Source organism: Lepidochelys olivacea (genome assembly GCF_965140295.1).
Source record: "Lepidochelys olivacea isolate rLepOli2 genome assembly, chromosome: 3".
Classification (NCBI taxonomy): domain Eukaryota; kingdom Metazoa; phylum Chordata; order Testudines; family Cheloniidae; genus Lepidochelys; species Lepidochelys olivacea.
In genome coordinates, this window is record NC_140413.1 from 115,703,161 (window position 1) to 115,715,653 (window position 12,493).

Genomic DNA, 12,493 nt, shown 5'->3' on the forward strand with positions numbered 1-12,493 from the left:
AATGTTGCAAAAGGGAGTATCTTCAGTGTGCTAGGAATTTACTTGTGTTATCCAAGGCTTTTCTTCATTGCGTTTCTTTATCATTCTTTCAACTCATTCCTTTGAAACTGTGGTATGATGGCTTTGATGTGAAGTTAAAGGTGAGGCTCAAGGATATTGCTTGGAAATGAAACCAATTGCCTGCTAAAGCAATAGCAAAAAGTGTAGTTAATATAAAAGTCCATCATTTTAACAATACTTTATTCAGTAGGAAAAACAGCCATTAATAGGTGATACTCAGCTATTCACTGACTTTTGTTAACAGTGGAATGTGATTTTTGTATTGCACTAAATTGTTTTGTTGCTCTGCTTAGAATTTTTGTTTTTCAACATTCTGAAGTCTGTTGCCATTTTAGTAAATACAGCTTTCAACCTGTTAAACTGTTTTCAGTAGCATGAATTTTTAATAGTTTAGAATTGATAGCAAAAAAATAAATATAAAAATGATCTGTAACTAGGTGACTTCTAAATGAAGAACATACTTAAAATTACTTTTACAGGTATTGCAAAAGTATATGTAATAATTGTGACTGATCAGAGCTGGTGGAGTAGAGAGAGATGTGGGACTGGACTCTTAAAATTTATACTGTGCATAAGCCAACTATATATTCATAAGTATATATCTGTTCAGTGTAATGCAAGACATAGAAGGCATGAAACAAAGAGGATATTAGAATAGAATATTGGCATTGTTAGAGTGTCCATCACCTTTGCGGTCTCTCCTCCATTTACAAATCTCTCATTAATACTAATTTATTCTACAAAGCCTTATACTGTTGTCCACCAACCAATAGATAAAACAAAGAAAACAAGTGAAACTGCATGTGAGCAAGCGGTGATTTTCTGCACAGTAACTTGCTTTTGCTGCATTTCATTCCTCTGACCCTTTGTCTGCTGGCAGCAAGATCTGAACTCTATTTCCATATTTGTTTTTTAAAGCATATAAAACATGTTGATCTCAAAGTAATTACAAATAATAAATTTTTCAGCTTTTTCACAGTATTTATTTCACAAAACTGTTGAAACAAAGCAGCAGGGGGACCCATTTCACCAATTTTTTTCTTTTTACTTCATCCCTTAATCAAGTCTTTACAAGAAGATGTAAGAAGTTGTTATAAAACCTGAAATACCAGTATTTTCATAATTGTCTTGAGATAACTGCTGTTCTTAACCATGGTAAACAGTTATTTATCACATTTAGGTTCAAGATCAACTCACCATAATGAAGAGACAAGTGGAAGAGAGAGTGAATTTAAATGCTATCTGCAGTGCTGGAAGGTAAAAATAACATTTTGATTGCTGTGTGACTTTCTTTTGAGCATATTAAACAACTTTGAAGTAGGCTTGTTATTAAATAAACAGTGGAGAATGATGTCCAACAACATCTTATAATGACAACAGCAGACTGGGCAGGACTTATCGTCAGAAGAGAAACACTGAAAATGCCAGAAGTAATTGATTTTATTCACCTGGACTATTGTTTTTAGGTTATGCTTGTTTCAGAAAAGACACAATAATGTTAGAAAAATTCCAGAGAAGCACATCAAAAATAATCAGAGGATTGGCAGGAATTACAAGCTAAAAGTTAGGTCTGTTTGGAAAGGAAAAGACTAACTGGGTAGGTGGACTTGATTGTGACGATGAAGGATATAGTGAAAAGTGATCATAGAATCATAGAACATCAGGGTTGGAAGGGACTTCAGGAGGTCATCTAGTCCAACCCCCTGCTCGAAGCAGGACCAATCCCCAACTAAATCATCCCAGCCAGGGCTTTGTCAAGCCTGACCTTAAAAACTTCTAATGAAGGAGATTCCACCACCTCCCTAGGTAATGCATTCCAGTGTTTCACCACTCTCCTAGTGAAAATGTTTTTCCTAATATCCAACCTAAACCTCCCCCACTGCAACTTGAAATCATTACTCCTCATTCTGTCATCTGGTACCACTGAGAACAGTCTAGATTCATCCTCTTTGGAACCCCCTTTCAGGTAGTTGAAAGCAGCTATCAAATCCTCCCTCATTCTTCTCTTCCGCAGACTAAACAATCCCAGTTCCCTCAGCCTCTCCTCATAAGTCATGTGTTCCAGTCCCCTAATCATTTTTGTTGTCCTCCGCTGGACGTTTTCCAATTTTTCCACATCCTTCTTGTAGTGTGGGGCCCAAAACTGGACACAGTACTCCAGATGAGGCCTCACCAATGTCGAATAGAGGGGAACGATCACGTCCCTCGATCTGCTCGCTATGCCCCTACTTATACATCCCAAAATGCCATTGGCCTTCTTGGCAACAAGGGCACACTGTTGATTCATAACCAGCTTCTTGTCCACTGCAACCCCTAGGTCCTTTTCTGCAGAACTGCTGCCTCGCCATTTAGTCCCTAGTCTGTAGCGGTGCATGGGATTCTTCCGTCCTAAATGCAGGACTCTGAACTTGTCCCTGTTGAACCTCATCAGATTTCTTTTGGCCCAATCCTCTAATTTGTCTAGGTCCCTCTCTATCCTATCCCTACCTCTCCTCCCAGTTTAGGGTAATCTGCAAATTTGCTGAGGGTGCAATCCACGCCATCCTCCAGATCATTAATGAAGATATTGAACAAAACTGGCCCCAGGACCGACCCTTGGGGCACTCTGCTTGATACCGGCTGCCAACTAGACATGGAGCCATTGATCACTACCCTTTGAGCCCGACAGTCTAGCCAGCTTTCTATCAACCCTAGCGTCCATTCATCCAGCCCATACTTTTTTAACTTGCTGGCAAGAATACTGTGGGAGACCGTGTCAAAAGCTTTGCTAAAGTCAAGGAACAACACGTCCACTGCTTTCCCCTCATCCACAGAGCCAATTGTCACATCATAGAAGGCAATTAGATTAGTCAAGCATGACTTACCCTTGGTGAATCCATGCTGACTGTTCCTGATCACTTTCCTCTCCTCTAAGTGCTTCAGAATTGATTCCTTGAGGACCTGCTCCATGATTTTTCCAGGGACCGAGGTGAGGCTGACTGGCCTGTAGTTCCCAGGATCCTCCTTCTTCCCTTTTTTAAAGTTGGGCACTACATTCGCCTTTTTCCAGTCGTCCGCGACCTCCCCTGATCGCCATGAGTTTTCAAAGATAATGGCCAATGGCTCTGCAATCACATCCGCCAACTCCTTTAGCACTCTCGGATGCAGCGCATCCGGCCCCATGGACTTGTGCTTGTCCAGCTTTTCTAAATAGTCCTGAACCACTTCTTTCTCCATAGAGGGCTGGTCACCTCCTCCCCATGCCGTGCTGCCCAGTGCAGCAGTCTGGGAGCTGACCTTGTTCGTGAAGACAGTAGCAAAAAAAGCATTGAGTACGTTAGCTTTTTCCACATCCTCTGTCACTAGGTTGCCTCCCTCATTCAGTAAGGGGCCCCCACTTTCCTTGACTTTCTTCTTGTTGCTAACATACCTGAAGAAACCCTTCTTGTTACTCTTAACATCTCTTGCTAGCTGCAACTCCAAGTGTGATTTGACCTTCCTGATTTCACTCCTGCATGCCCGAGCAATATTTTTATACTCTTCCCTGGTCATTTGTCCAATCTTCCACTTCTTATAAGCTTCTTTTTTGTGTTTAAGATCAGCACTGTTAAGCCAAGATGATCGCCTGTCATATTTACTATTCTTTCTACACATCGGGATGATTTGTCCCTGTAACCTCAATAAGGATTCTTTAAAATACAGCCAGCTCTCCTGGACTCCTTTTCCCGCATGTGATTCTCCCAAGGGATCCTGCCCATCAGTTCCCTGAGGTTGTCAAAATCTGCTTTTCTGAAGTCCAGGGTCCGTATTCTGCTGCTTCCCTTTCTTACCTGTGTCAGGATCCTGAACTCAACCATCTCATGGTCACTGCCTCCCAGGTTCCCATCCACTTTTTCTTCCCCTATTAATTTTTCCCGGTTTGTGAGCAGCAGGTCAAGAAGAGCTCTGCCCCTAGTTGGTTCCTCCAGCACTTGGATTAGAAAATTGTCCCCTGCACTTAGCAAAAATTTCCTGGATTGTCTGTGCACTGCTGTATTGCTCTCCCAGCAGGTATCAGGGTGATTGAAGTCTCCCATGAGAACCAGGGCCTGCGATCTAGTAACTTCCATGAGTTGCTGGAAGAAAGCCTTGTTCACTTCATCCCCGTAGTCCAGTGGTCTATAGCAGACTCCCACCACGACATCACCCTTGTTGCTCACGCTTCTAAACTTAATCCAGAGACACTCAGGTTTTTCTACAGTTTCATACCAGAGCTCTGAGCAGTCACACTGCTCCCTTACATATAGTGCAACTCCCCCACCTTTTCTGACCTGCCTGTCCTTCCTGAACAGTTTATATCCATCCATGACAGTACTCCAGTCATGTGAGTTATCCCACTAAGTCTCTATTATTTCAATCACATCATAATTCCTTGACTGTGCCAGGACTTCCAGTTCTCCCTGCTTGTTTCCCAGGCTTCTTGCATTTGTGTATAGGCACTTGAGATAACTTGCTGTTTGTCCTGCTTTCTTAGTATGAGGCAGGAGCCCTCCCCTTTCACGTTCTCCTGCTCGTGCTTCCTCCCAGTATCCCACTTCCCCACTTACCTCAGGGCTTTGGTCTCCTTCCCCCGGTGAACCTAGTTTAAAGCCCTTCTCACTAGGTTAGCCAGTCTGCTTGCGAAGATGCTCTTCCCTCTCTTCATTAGGTGGAGCCCGTCTCTGCCTAGCACTCCTTCTTGGAACACCATCCCATGGTCAAAGAATCCAAAGCCTTCTCTCTGACACCACCTGCGTAGCCATTCATTGACTTCCACGATTTGACGGTCTCTACCCAGGCCTTTTCCTTCTATGGGGAGGATGGATGAAAACACCACTTGTGCCTCAAACTCCTTTATCCTTCTTCCCAGAACCACGTAGTCCGCAGTGATCCGCTCAAGGTCATTCTTGGCAGTATCATTGGTACTCACGTGGAGAAGCAGGAAGGGGTAGCGATCCGAGGGCTTGATGAGTCTCGGCAGTCTCTCCGTCACATTGTGAATCCTGGCAAGCAGCATACTTCTCGGTTTTCCCGGTCAGAGCGGCAGATAGATGACTCAGTCCCCCTGAGGAGAGAGTCCCCGATCACCACCCGCCTCCTTCTCTTCGGAGCGGTGGTCGTGGAACCCCCATCCCTAGGACAAAAAGAAAAGGAGTACTTGTGGCACCTTAGAGACTAACCAATTTATTTGAGCATAAGCTTTTGTGAGCTACAGCTCACTTCATCGGATGCATTCAGTGGAAAATACAGTGAAGACGTTTATATACACAAATCTCCTCACTGTATTTTCCACTGAATGCATCCGATGAAGTGAGCTGTAGCTCACGAAAGCTTATGCTCAAATAAATTGGTTAGTCTCTAAGGTGCCACAAGTACTCCTTTTCTTTTTGCGAATACAGACTAACACGGCTGCTACTCTGATCCCTAGGACAGTGCATCTCATGCCTTCCAATCGGCGGAGTCTCCTTCTGTTCCCTTCCCTCAGATGTATCATCTAGTCCGCTCTCCGCATTAGTACCAGTGGAGAGAACATGAAAATGGTTGCTTACCTGTATCTGCGCTGCTGGTACATGGATGTTCCCCTTTCTTCTTCTGGAGGTCACATGCTGCCAAATTTCTTCACCGTCCTCCTGTCCCTGCTGCGCAGCCTGCTCTGAATCTTCAGAACGTTGTGCCCGTAGAAGGATATCCTGACATCTGTCCAGGAAATCTTCAGTTTCTCTTATGCAACGCAGGGTCGATACTTGTTTTTCCAGACCTTGAACCTTCTCTTCCAATATGGAAACCAGCTTGTACTTTGTACAGACAAAGTCGCTTCTGTCCTGTGGAAGAAAGACAAACATGGCACATCCAGTGCAGGTCACAACAGCTGAACGCTCCCCGTCTATATTACCTTCCTTCTACAAGCTTCCTCAGGAGTTGTAGTAACTACTCAGAGAAGCCGGCAAGATGTAAGCCTCAGTGGGCTCTCAGAAACTCCCTCTGTTAGCCTCTCTGCCGTTCACCACTCAGCTTGTTCGCAGCTGACTGGCTTTTTATAACAGTCAGGCCCACTCAAGGCTCACCTGGAACAAAGCACTCCCAAATCACACTTTTCAAACAAACAGCCAATCAAGCACACAGTCAAACTGTCCCCACAACAGACACTCAGATACTCACCAACACGGCCTCCCTAATGCAGCCCTTAGCGTACCTCCTCTCAACAGATCCCAGGCAAACTCCCTCTGTTAGCCTCTCTGCTGTTCGCCGCAGTCAGACATTGTTTTCACCCTTTTCCATAATATGAAAATAAAGAGGATAAAACTGAAATGTAGTAATTACAAAATAAACAGAAAATATTTATGTACATGGCATATGGCATATTGCCAACTCCTGCAATTTTATCACTTGTCTTACAATATTTGTCTTTTTTTTCATAGAACCCTAACTTGTGAAGTCAAGTGGTTATATGAAAATCTCAACTTTATTTTTATAAGTTAAGTTTCTCGACTAGACGGTTGCAGAGAAAAGTTTCAAAATGTGAACCCCTCCCTACACCCGAAAGGCTCAGAAATCAGAAGGCAAAATAACCCCAAATTTGTTGGTTTAAAATCATGAGATTTTTGGGAAAATATTTTATAATTTTTTGAGGCTCGTGATTTTTGGATGCCTGGGGTTGTCAAGTCTGTAATAAGTTTATGTAATTGACTCTGTAAGAGGAGTTGTTGTAGCTGTGTGGGTCCCAGGATATTAGAAAGACAAGGTGAGTGAGGTAATAATCTTTTATTTGACCGACTGTTGTGGTGAGAGAGACAAGCATGAAAGATATTGCCTCAGCCACCTTAGAATTCCTTCTTCCTCCACCTTAACAAAAGAGGTGCATTCAGCAGTGCAGAAATTGTCAGGGCCAGGATTTTTCAAAAGGCAGTATATGCAACCACAGATGACTGCTGCAGTCATGTGATACATGGATTGGTTTATCAGAGTAGAATCCATTATAACTACACTGACTAATATTATAAGGGTGTTACACTAAGTACTTTTGAGTTTTAGATCTCATATGCTAGATTTTAAAGTTTGAGAACTGTTGGTCTAGGTGTAATATTATTATTTTGCTTTAATATCCAACATTTCTGGGCCCTTTACTCCAGGTAAAATGACCAAAGTTGTATGAAAGGGCCCTAAAAGGTATGGATTTGGCTCTGGGAGAATTCTGGCACAGGCACTGAGGAAGACAGCTATAGGCTGTCCTCTGGGGTACCCTTGCAAGACCTAGTGTGCATGTGTATCTGGGGAGGGGCGGGGGGAAGCACTGTCACTCATAGGCTGTCAGGGACAGGCTGCCATGATTTCGACAGACCCTTTTCCCAAAGCAGTCTAGAATCAGGACTCTGCAAGAAGGCTTAAAGCCACATTAACCTCCACTTTCTCTGTCTGCACTGCAAAAAAGATGTGTTCTTAACTCAGGTTAGCTAATCAACATTAACCAGCTCTGGTTAAAATATCAGTGAAGACGTGGCAATTTAGCTTTTAACTTGACTTAAGAGCTCAAGTTCAACCCCTAGCTGTTCTACAGGCTAACTCAAGTTAAAAGCCAAATTGCCATATCTTGGCTGCTGTTTTAATCAGTGTTAGCTAATGCAGGGTAGATAGCCAAATTAAGAACACACTTTTTTTTGCAGTGTAGACATATCATCAGAGGTGCAGCCCAGAATCTCACCCATCCTATTGCCCTAACTTTTCAGAATGAGCCCCTTTTTAATTCACATGTGTGTCCATGAATATGAATGTAATTAAAAATAGAAACACTGTCTGCATAACTCTTCTTTATTTTGTTAAATATGAATCTGGTATGACATAGAAGGTGAACCTTTGGGTTTAGCAATTCTAGTCAGCTTTTCCTCTTTCTTTTTATTTGTTTATTTAATTGTGGTAAGATCCAGTGGTTCCAATCAGTCTTGAGACCCAGTGTACTAGGCATTGTACAAATACATAGGCAGAACCAGTCCCTGCCCCAAGAACTTGCAATCTAAAAAGCATAAAAACTGAAAAATGGTGGCGGAAAGGGATGCAACATACAAATTACAGCTTATGGTTAAGGTTGACCCATGTCAAGTTTATTGCATGGATTTTATTTTTTGTTTTGATTTTATTTGTGCCGGAGGGTTTAAGTGGGAAATTGGGTAAAAAGAAGAAGGGTGAAATTGATGGGCTGAGAAGAGGAACGAAAGAGTAAAGATCGGAGGGGAGAGAGGAAAGGAGGTGACTGGACAAAAGTGGTCATGTAACTGGAGCAGAGATCATTGGCCATGTGAAGAGGACTATCATGACAGTTGGTAGACAAGTATCTGAAGGCTGCTCTGACTGCTATTGGAGGGCTTCTGGTGGCTGGGGCCTTTGATGGGCTGCTACGGAAGCTCTCCCTACACCTGCTGTCTTTTGCTATTATGCCCTTATTTTGTTGATGGAAGAACAGGAAATAGGTCAGTAGAACAGATTTATGAGAATTCTCAGATATGCTATATTTTTATATCCAGCATTTTTTTTTCAATTCTTTTTCTCACATTTGTTTTATTAGAAACAAAGGAAGAACAGAGGCACGAAAGGTTAGTGAGTCATTTTTTATTTCTGTTGTACTAGCAATTGAAGTGTGCTATTTGTTTTTCAAATACAGAGGAAGATGCCATCCCTGTTCTGAACAGCATGCGGTCGAAACAGACAAAGTGTTGGGGAAAGGGATACAATGTACCCACTGGTCAATTAGGATGATGGGTGACACTTGGCTTATGGAGGTTTTTTTTATTGTTTTGATGTATATTTCTTTATATATTTGTTTCACTAATATTAGGGATTTTGGGAGGGCCGTAGTTGGGGTTGAAGTGAGAGTGAAGAATGGTGGGGAAGGGGTTGTGTGAATTAAAGAAAGAAAGATGGCAAAAACATAATGGGAAGAGACTGATGGTGGGCAGCTAAAGTATTGCAGTGATATCAAAGGGGAGGGGAGTGTAACAAGATGGTATGGTTCTTCTGGTGATCCACCTTCTTCAGGAGGTGGTGGAGCCCTGCATAAAACTACTGAAGTTCTGCTGACTCACTGTGGCAGGTGCAGCTTGCCGACTCAACCCTTTATATAAGGAAGGTGAGAGTGGCTCTTCGCAACAGGAAACTGGGGCCTAGGTCAGATAGGTCTCTACAGGGAAACCATAGGAACACCGTAGGCTGAGGTTTACATTTTTGTTGTGTGATCGGCCAGTAAAGCCAAAACTCCCAGGAAAAGAGGTATGTTTAGATTAAAAAGAGTTTGTAGATTCTGTTCCGGGCATGATGTGTTGTGTGGGGGTGTCCACCTGCTTGCACTTGGGATGAAGGGGGACAGCAGTGAAAGGTATTATAGCAAATGAAATAAATATACATCAAGAGTTCAAGTTACAGAGTTGAGCGAATGATGATATGTGAAGGCTTCTCCTGGCAGCTGCTGCCCATGTAAAGGAGTTGTAGGAGAGGTTTCTGGGTCCAGTATAATGGGCTTGTTCCCCTGGAACTGGTGGGCGGGGGGAGGTTGGAAGGCGCTGACTTTACCCCTTTGGCTGTAGCTGGTCTTGGGATTTCCATAGTCCACTTGAAATTGCTGCTGCTGTTTCCGATGTGGAAGGGACAGGAGAGGCATCTGTTACATGTGTTTTGTATGGATTGGATTGTTTTCATTGAGCTTTAATGACTTGAATTTTATTGATCTGCATTGGAGACACTTCGTCTGAACTGAATATACCATGCAAATCTTGGATGAGTGACCTGTTTATAAAACTCGCTTGTAGTTATTATTTAAAAATGTTATTTCATTTTGTTTGCATCAGCCTGTGGAGAACAGAATGAATGGTAGAGATAAGGCATTATGCAAGTGAGCTTTTCTGTTCTTGTTTGAGGGAGTGCCAGATCTGCTTAATATACTTTTAAAATCTCTCAGTCACTCATGATTAGCTAACTGCTTGGCAGTGGTATGGATCACCAGTCAGGTTTGTGCATACTGAGTAGCAAAATGTAGAAATTAATGTGTTTACTTAATGTGTACACAAATATACATATTCACCCCCCAAAACCCATATGAATATATATAGAAAATCCACCTGGACATTAATATAGTAGTTCCAACTTTTCCAATCTCTGGTGCCACAATGATCATTAGGAGCAGATTGAGAAAAGTATTTAGGTGGCTAAAGATGCAGATAGATACTTAGGACTTTGCAACACTTGCGAGTTACAGTGCAATAAAGGAGCCCCGGGCGCACTAGCTCACTACCCATCCACACTGGCAAGGCATGTAGAGCGCTCTGTCTCCACGGCTACAGCACTGCTGGTACTTCACCTCGGCGAGTGGGATAACGTTTGCTGCGCCCTCGCTGGAGCGCCACGGTGCCAGTGTGATCGAGGTGTTGCTTTACTGCACTCTGATCAGCCTCTGGAAATGTCCCATAATCTCCTTAAGTCAGGTGGCCACTCTTGTCATTGTTTAGAATTGGCTGTAGGAATGCGGAAATGCCCTTTGACAGCTCCGTTTCTGGCAGTCAGCTGCTTATCAGCTCCGAGACAAAGCAACCATTAGTGTGGAATGCTGTGTGTGGGGGGGGGGGGGAAGGAGGCGTCTACTGCTGTCTGAACTTACAAGACAGCATGCTGACATGCTCTCAGCTCCCCAAAAACACACTCTGTCTCCCCCCACATACACACAACACACTCCCTGTCACACTCCACCCCAGCCACCCCCATTTGAAAAGCACGTTGCAGCCACTTGCATGCTGGCATAGCTGCCCACAATGCACCGCTCCCAATGCTGCTGCAAGTGCCGCAAATGTGTCCATGCCAGTGCGCTTGAAGCGGTCAGTGTGGACAGACTGCTGTGCTTTCCCTACTGCGCTCTACGAAGGCTGGTTTAACTCAAAGCGCTCTACGTCTGCAAGTGTAGCCATGCCCTTAGAGGGATTTTCCAAAGTGCTTGAGTTAGGAGCTATCTTCCATTAACTTTAATCTGAGTTAGGTGCCGAACCTACTGAGGGACTGTTGTAAATCCCTCGGGTGTCTGTCTGCATCTTAGCCACCTAAATACGTTTGTCAATCTGTCCCTAAATGAACAGTGCAGGTTTTAGATCCTCAGGCAGTAAGGCGTTTTTGTATTGCTGAGGATCAGGGATCTTCCTCTAGAACAATACTCTCTTATTTTGTGCTGTATTAATCAGCTTGATGAGACACCTATGTAATGATGTCAGAGAATAAGAGATGGTGATTAAATTTATTCATTTTATGTTTCTTTAGAGGAGAGGAGAGAAATTCACAGTAATATGAATTCAGGCCGAAGAGATGGTGATATTACTATTTCATTTGTTGGTATTGTGGTAGTGCCTAGAAGCCCAAAGCATGGACTAGGGCTCTGTTATACTGACTGTTGTATGCATATGGAAAAAAAATTATCCTAAAATTATCCTATTAAAAATTATCCTATCCCTATCCTAAAAATCTGAACACATGGTGTTAGACAACTCGTGGAGTAAAACAGGAGAGAGGATGGTAGCAGATAAGTGATTATAATAAGTAGCAGGCATAGTATTGTAGTAAGTACAGGATTCTGCGAAAACCACTGCCCTATGGAGGTGTAATTTCTAAAGCACACTAATGTGTTGCTGGGTAGGCCTGCTGGCATGCACTAAAGGTTCCCTCTTGTACTTTAAATTAGTGCTCTTTGAACCAGTACGTTAAAGGGCATTCGGGAACATTACAAAGAGATTACTCATTACAGAACGACTGTAATGAGTAATGTAAAATAATATACATTACTCATTCTAGTATATACAGAGAGAGCAAGCCCTGAAAACACCCAATTTTTGGACATTACATCAAACAAAAATTGCAAAAAGTAAACCCCAAAATATGAAATTAATAAACCAAAAAAACCAGCCAACACAGAAGTCCTGATTATAAGCTATAATGTCAGTATTTACTCTTTCAACACCAGAGTATGTAGTTTTCACTTGTGTACGTGCTTTGATCATCAAACAAAACTAGTTACTAAGTACATTAGCAGGGTGTTTTGATTCTTTGTATTCACTACAACATCAAAGCAATGAAAGCTCTTTACCTTGTCGTTGGAAAGATACAGTGTTGTTATCAGTCTTGTGCTTTTTATAGTTTCCCCAAAACTGTGCCAGGCAGTTGAGTGACAAGAACAAGCCCTTTGTGTGTTAAAAGACTGACATTTGACTGACGAACAAATGTGGCATTATTTCATCTAGATAATTTATTTTGTGACTTTTCCCAAGATACTAATCCTTAGCAGGCTGATGTTTTTCTAAACTACTAATTAAAATATGGATTGGAGAAGAACGTGTGTGCATCCATGTGGTGATGACAGTCATGACAAATTCCAGAGCCATGTAATAAATCACATTTATCTTTAACTTTTGGCTGC

At 42.6% G+C, this 12,493-nt stretch overlaps 1 protein-coding gene and 1 long non-coding RNA gene across 7 annotated transcripts in view; one reads left to right on the forward strand and one right to left on the reverse strand.

Annotated features, from left to right (window-relative positions):
* The window catches only part of LOC311517377 (coiled-coil domain-containing protein 170-like), a 133,831-nt gene that overhangs the window by 57,286 nt on the left and 64,052 nt on the right, over positions 1 to 12,493 (forward strand). For 3 of the 6 annotated variants that reach the window (XM_084622154.1, XM_084622151.1, XM_084622152.1), the window contains exons 2-3: positions 1,241 to 1,317; positions 8,615 to 8,642. The exons of 1 other annotated variant lie outside the window; for it this stretch is intronic. In XM_084622154.1, the coding sequence (XP_084478280.1) occupies positions 1,241 to 1,317; positions 8,615 to 8,642 (105 nt within the window). Of the gene's footprint in view, positions 1 to 47; positions 141 to 582; positions 651 to 1,240; positions 1,318 to 8,614; positions 8,643 to 12,493 lie in introns of those variants that run through there. 2 more of the 6 variants (XM_084622155.1, XM_084622153.1) reach the window with 2 other exon arrangements.
* On the reverse strand, positions 100 to 6,344 carry LOC311517381. Its single transcript, XR_014710679.1, has 3 exons — positions 5,951 to 6,344; positions 5,607 to 5,879; positions 100 to 183 (listed from the first exon to the last, which is right to left on the reverse strand). It is a non-coding gene; the product is annotated as an uncharacterized lncRNA (long non-coding RNA).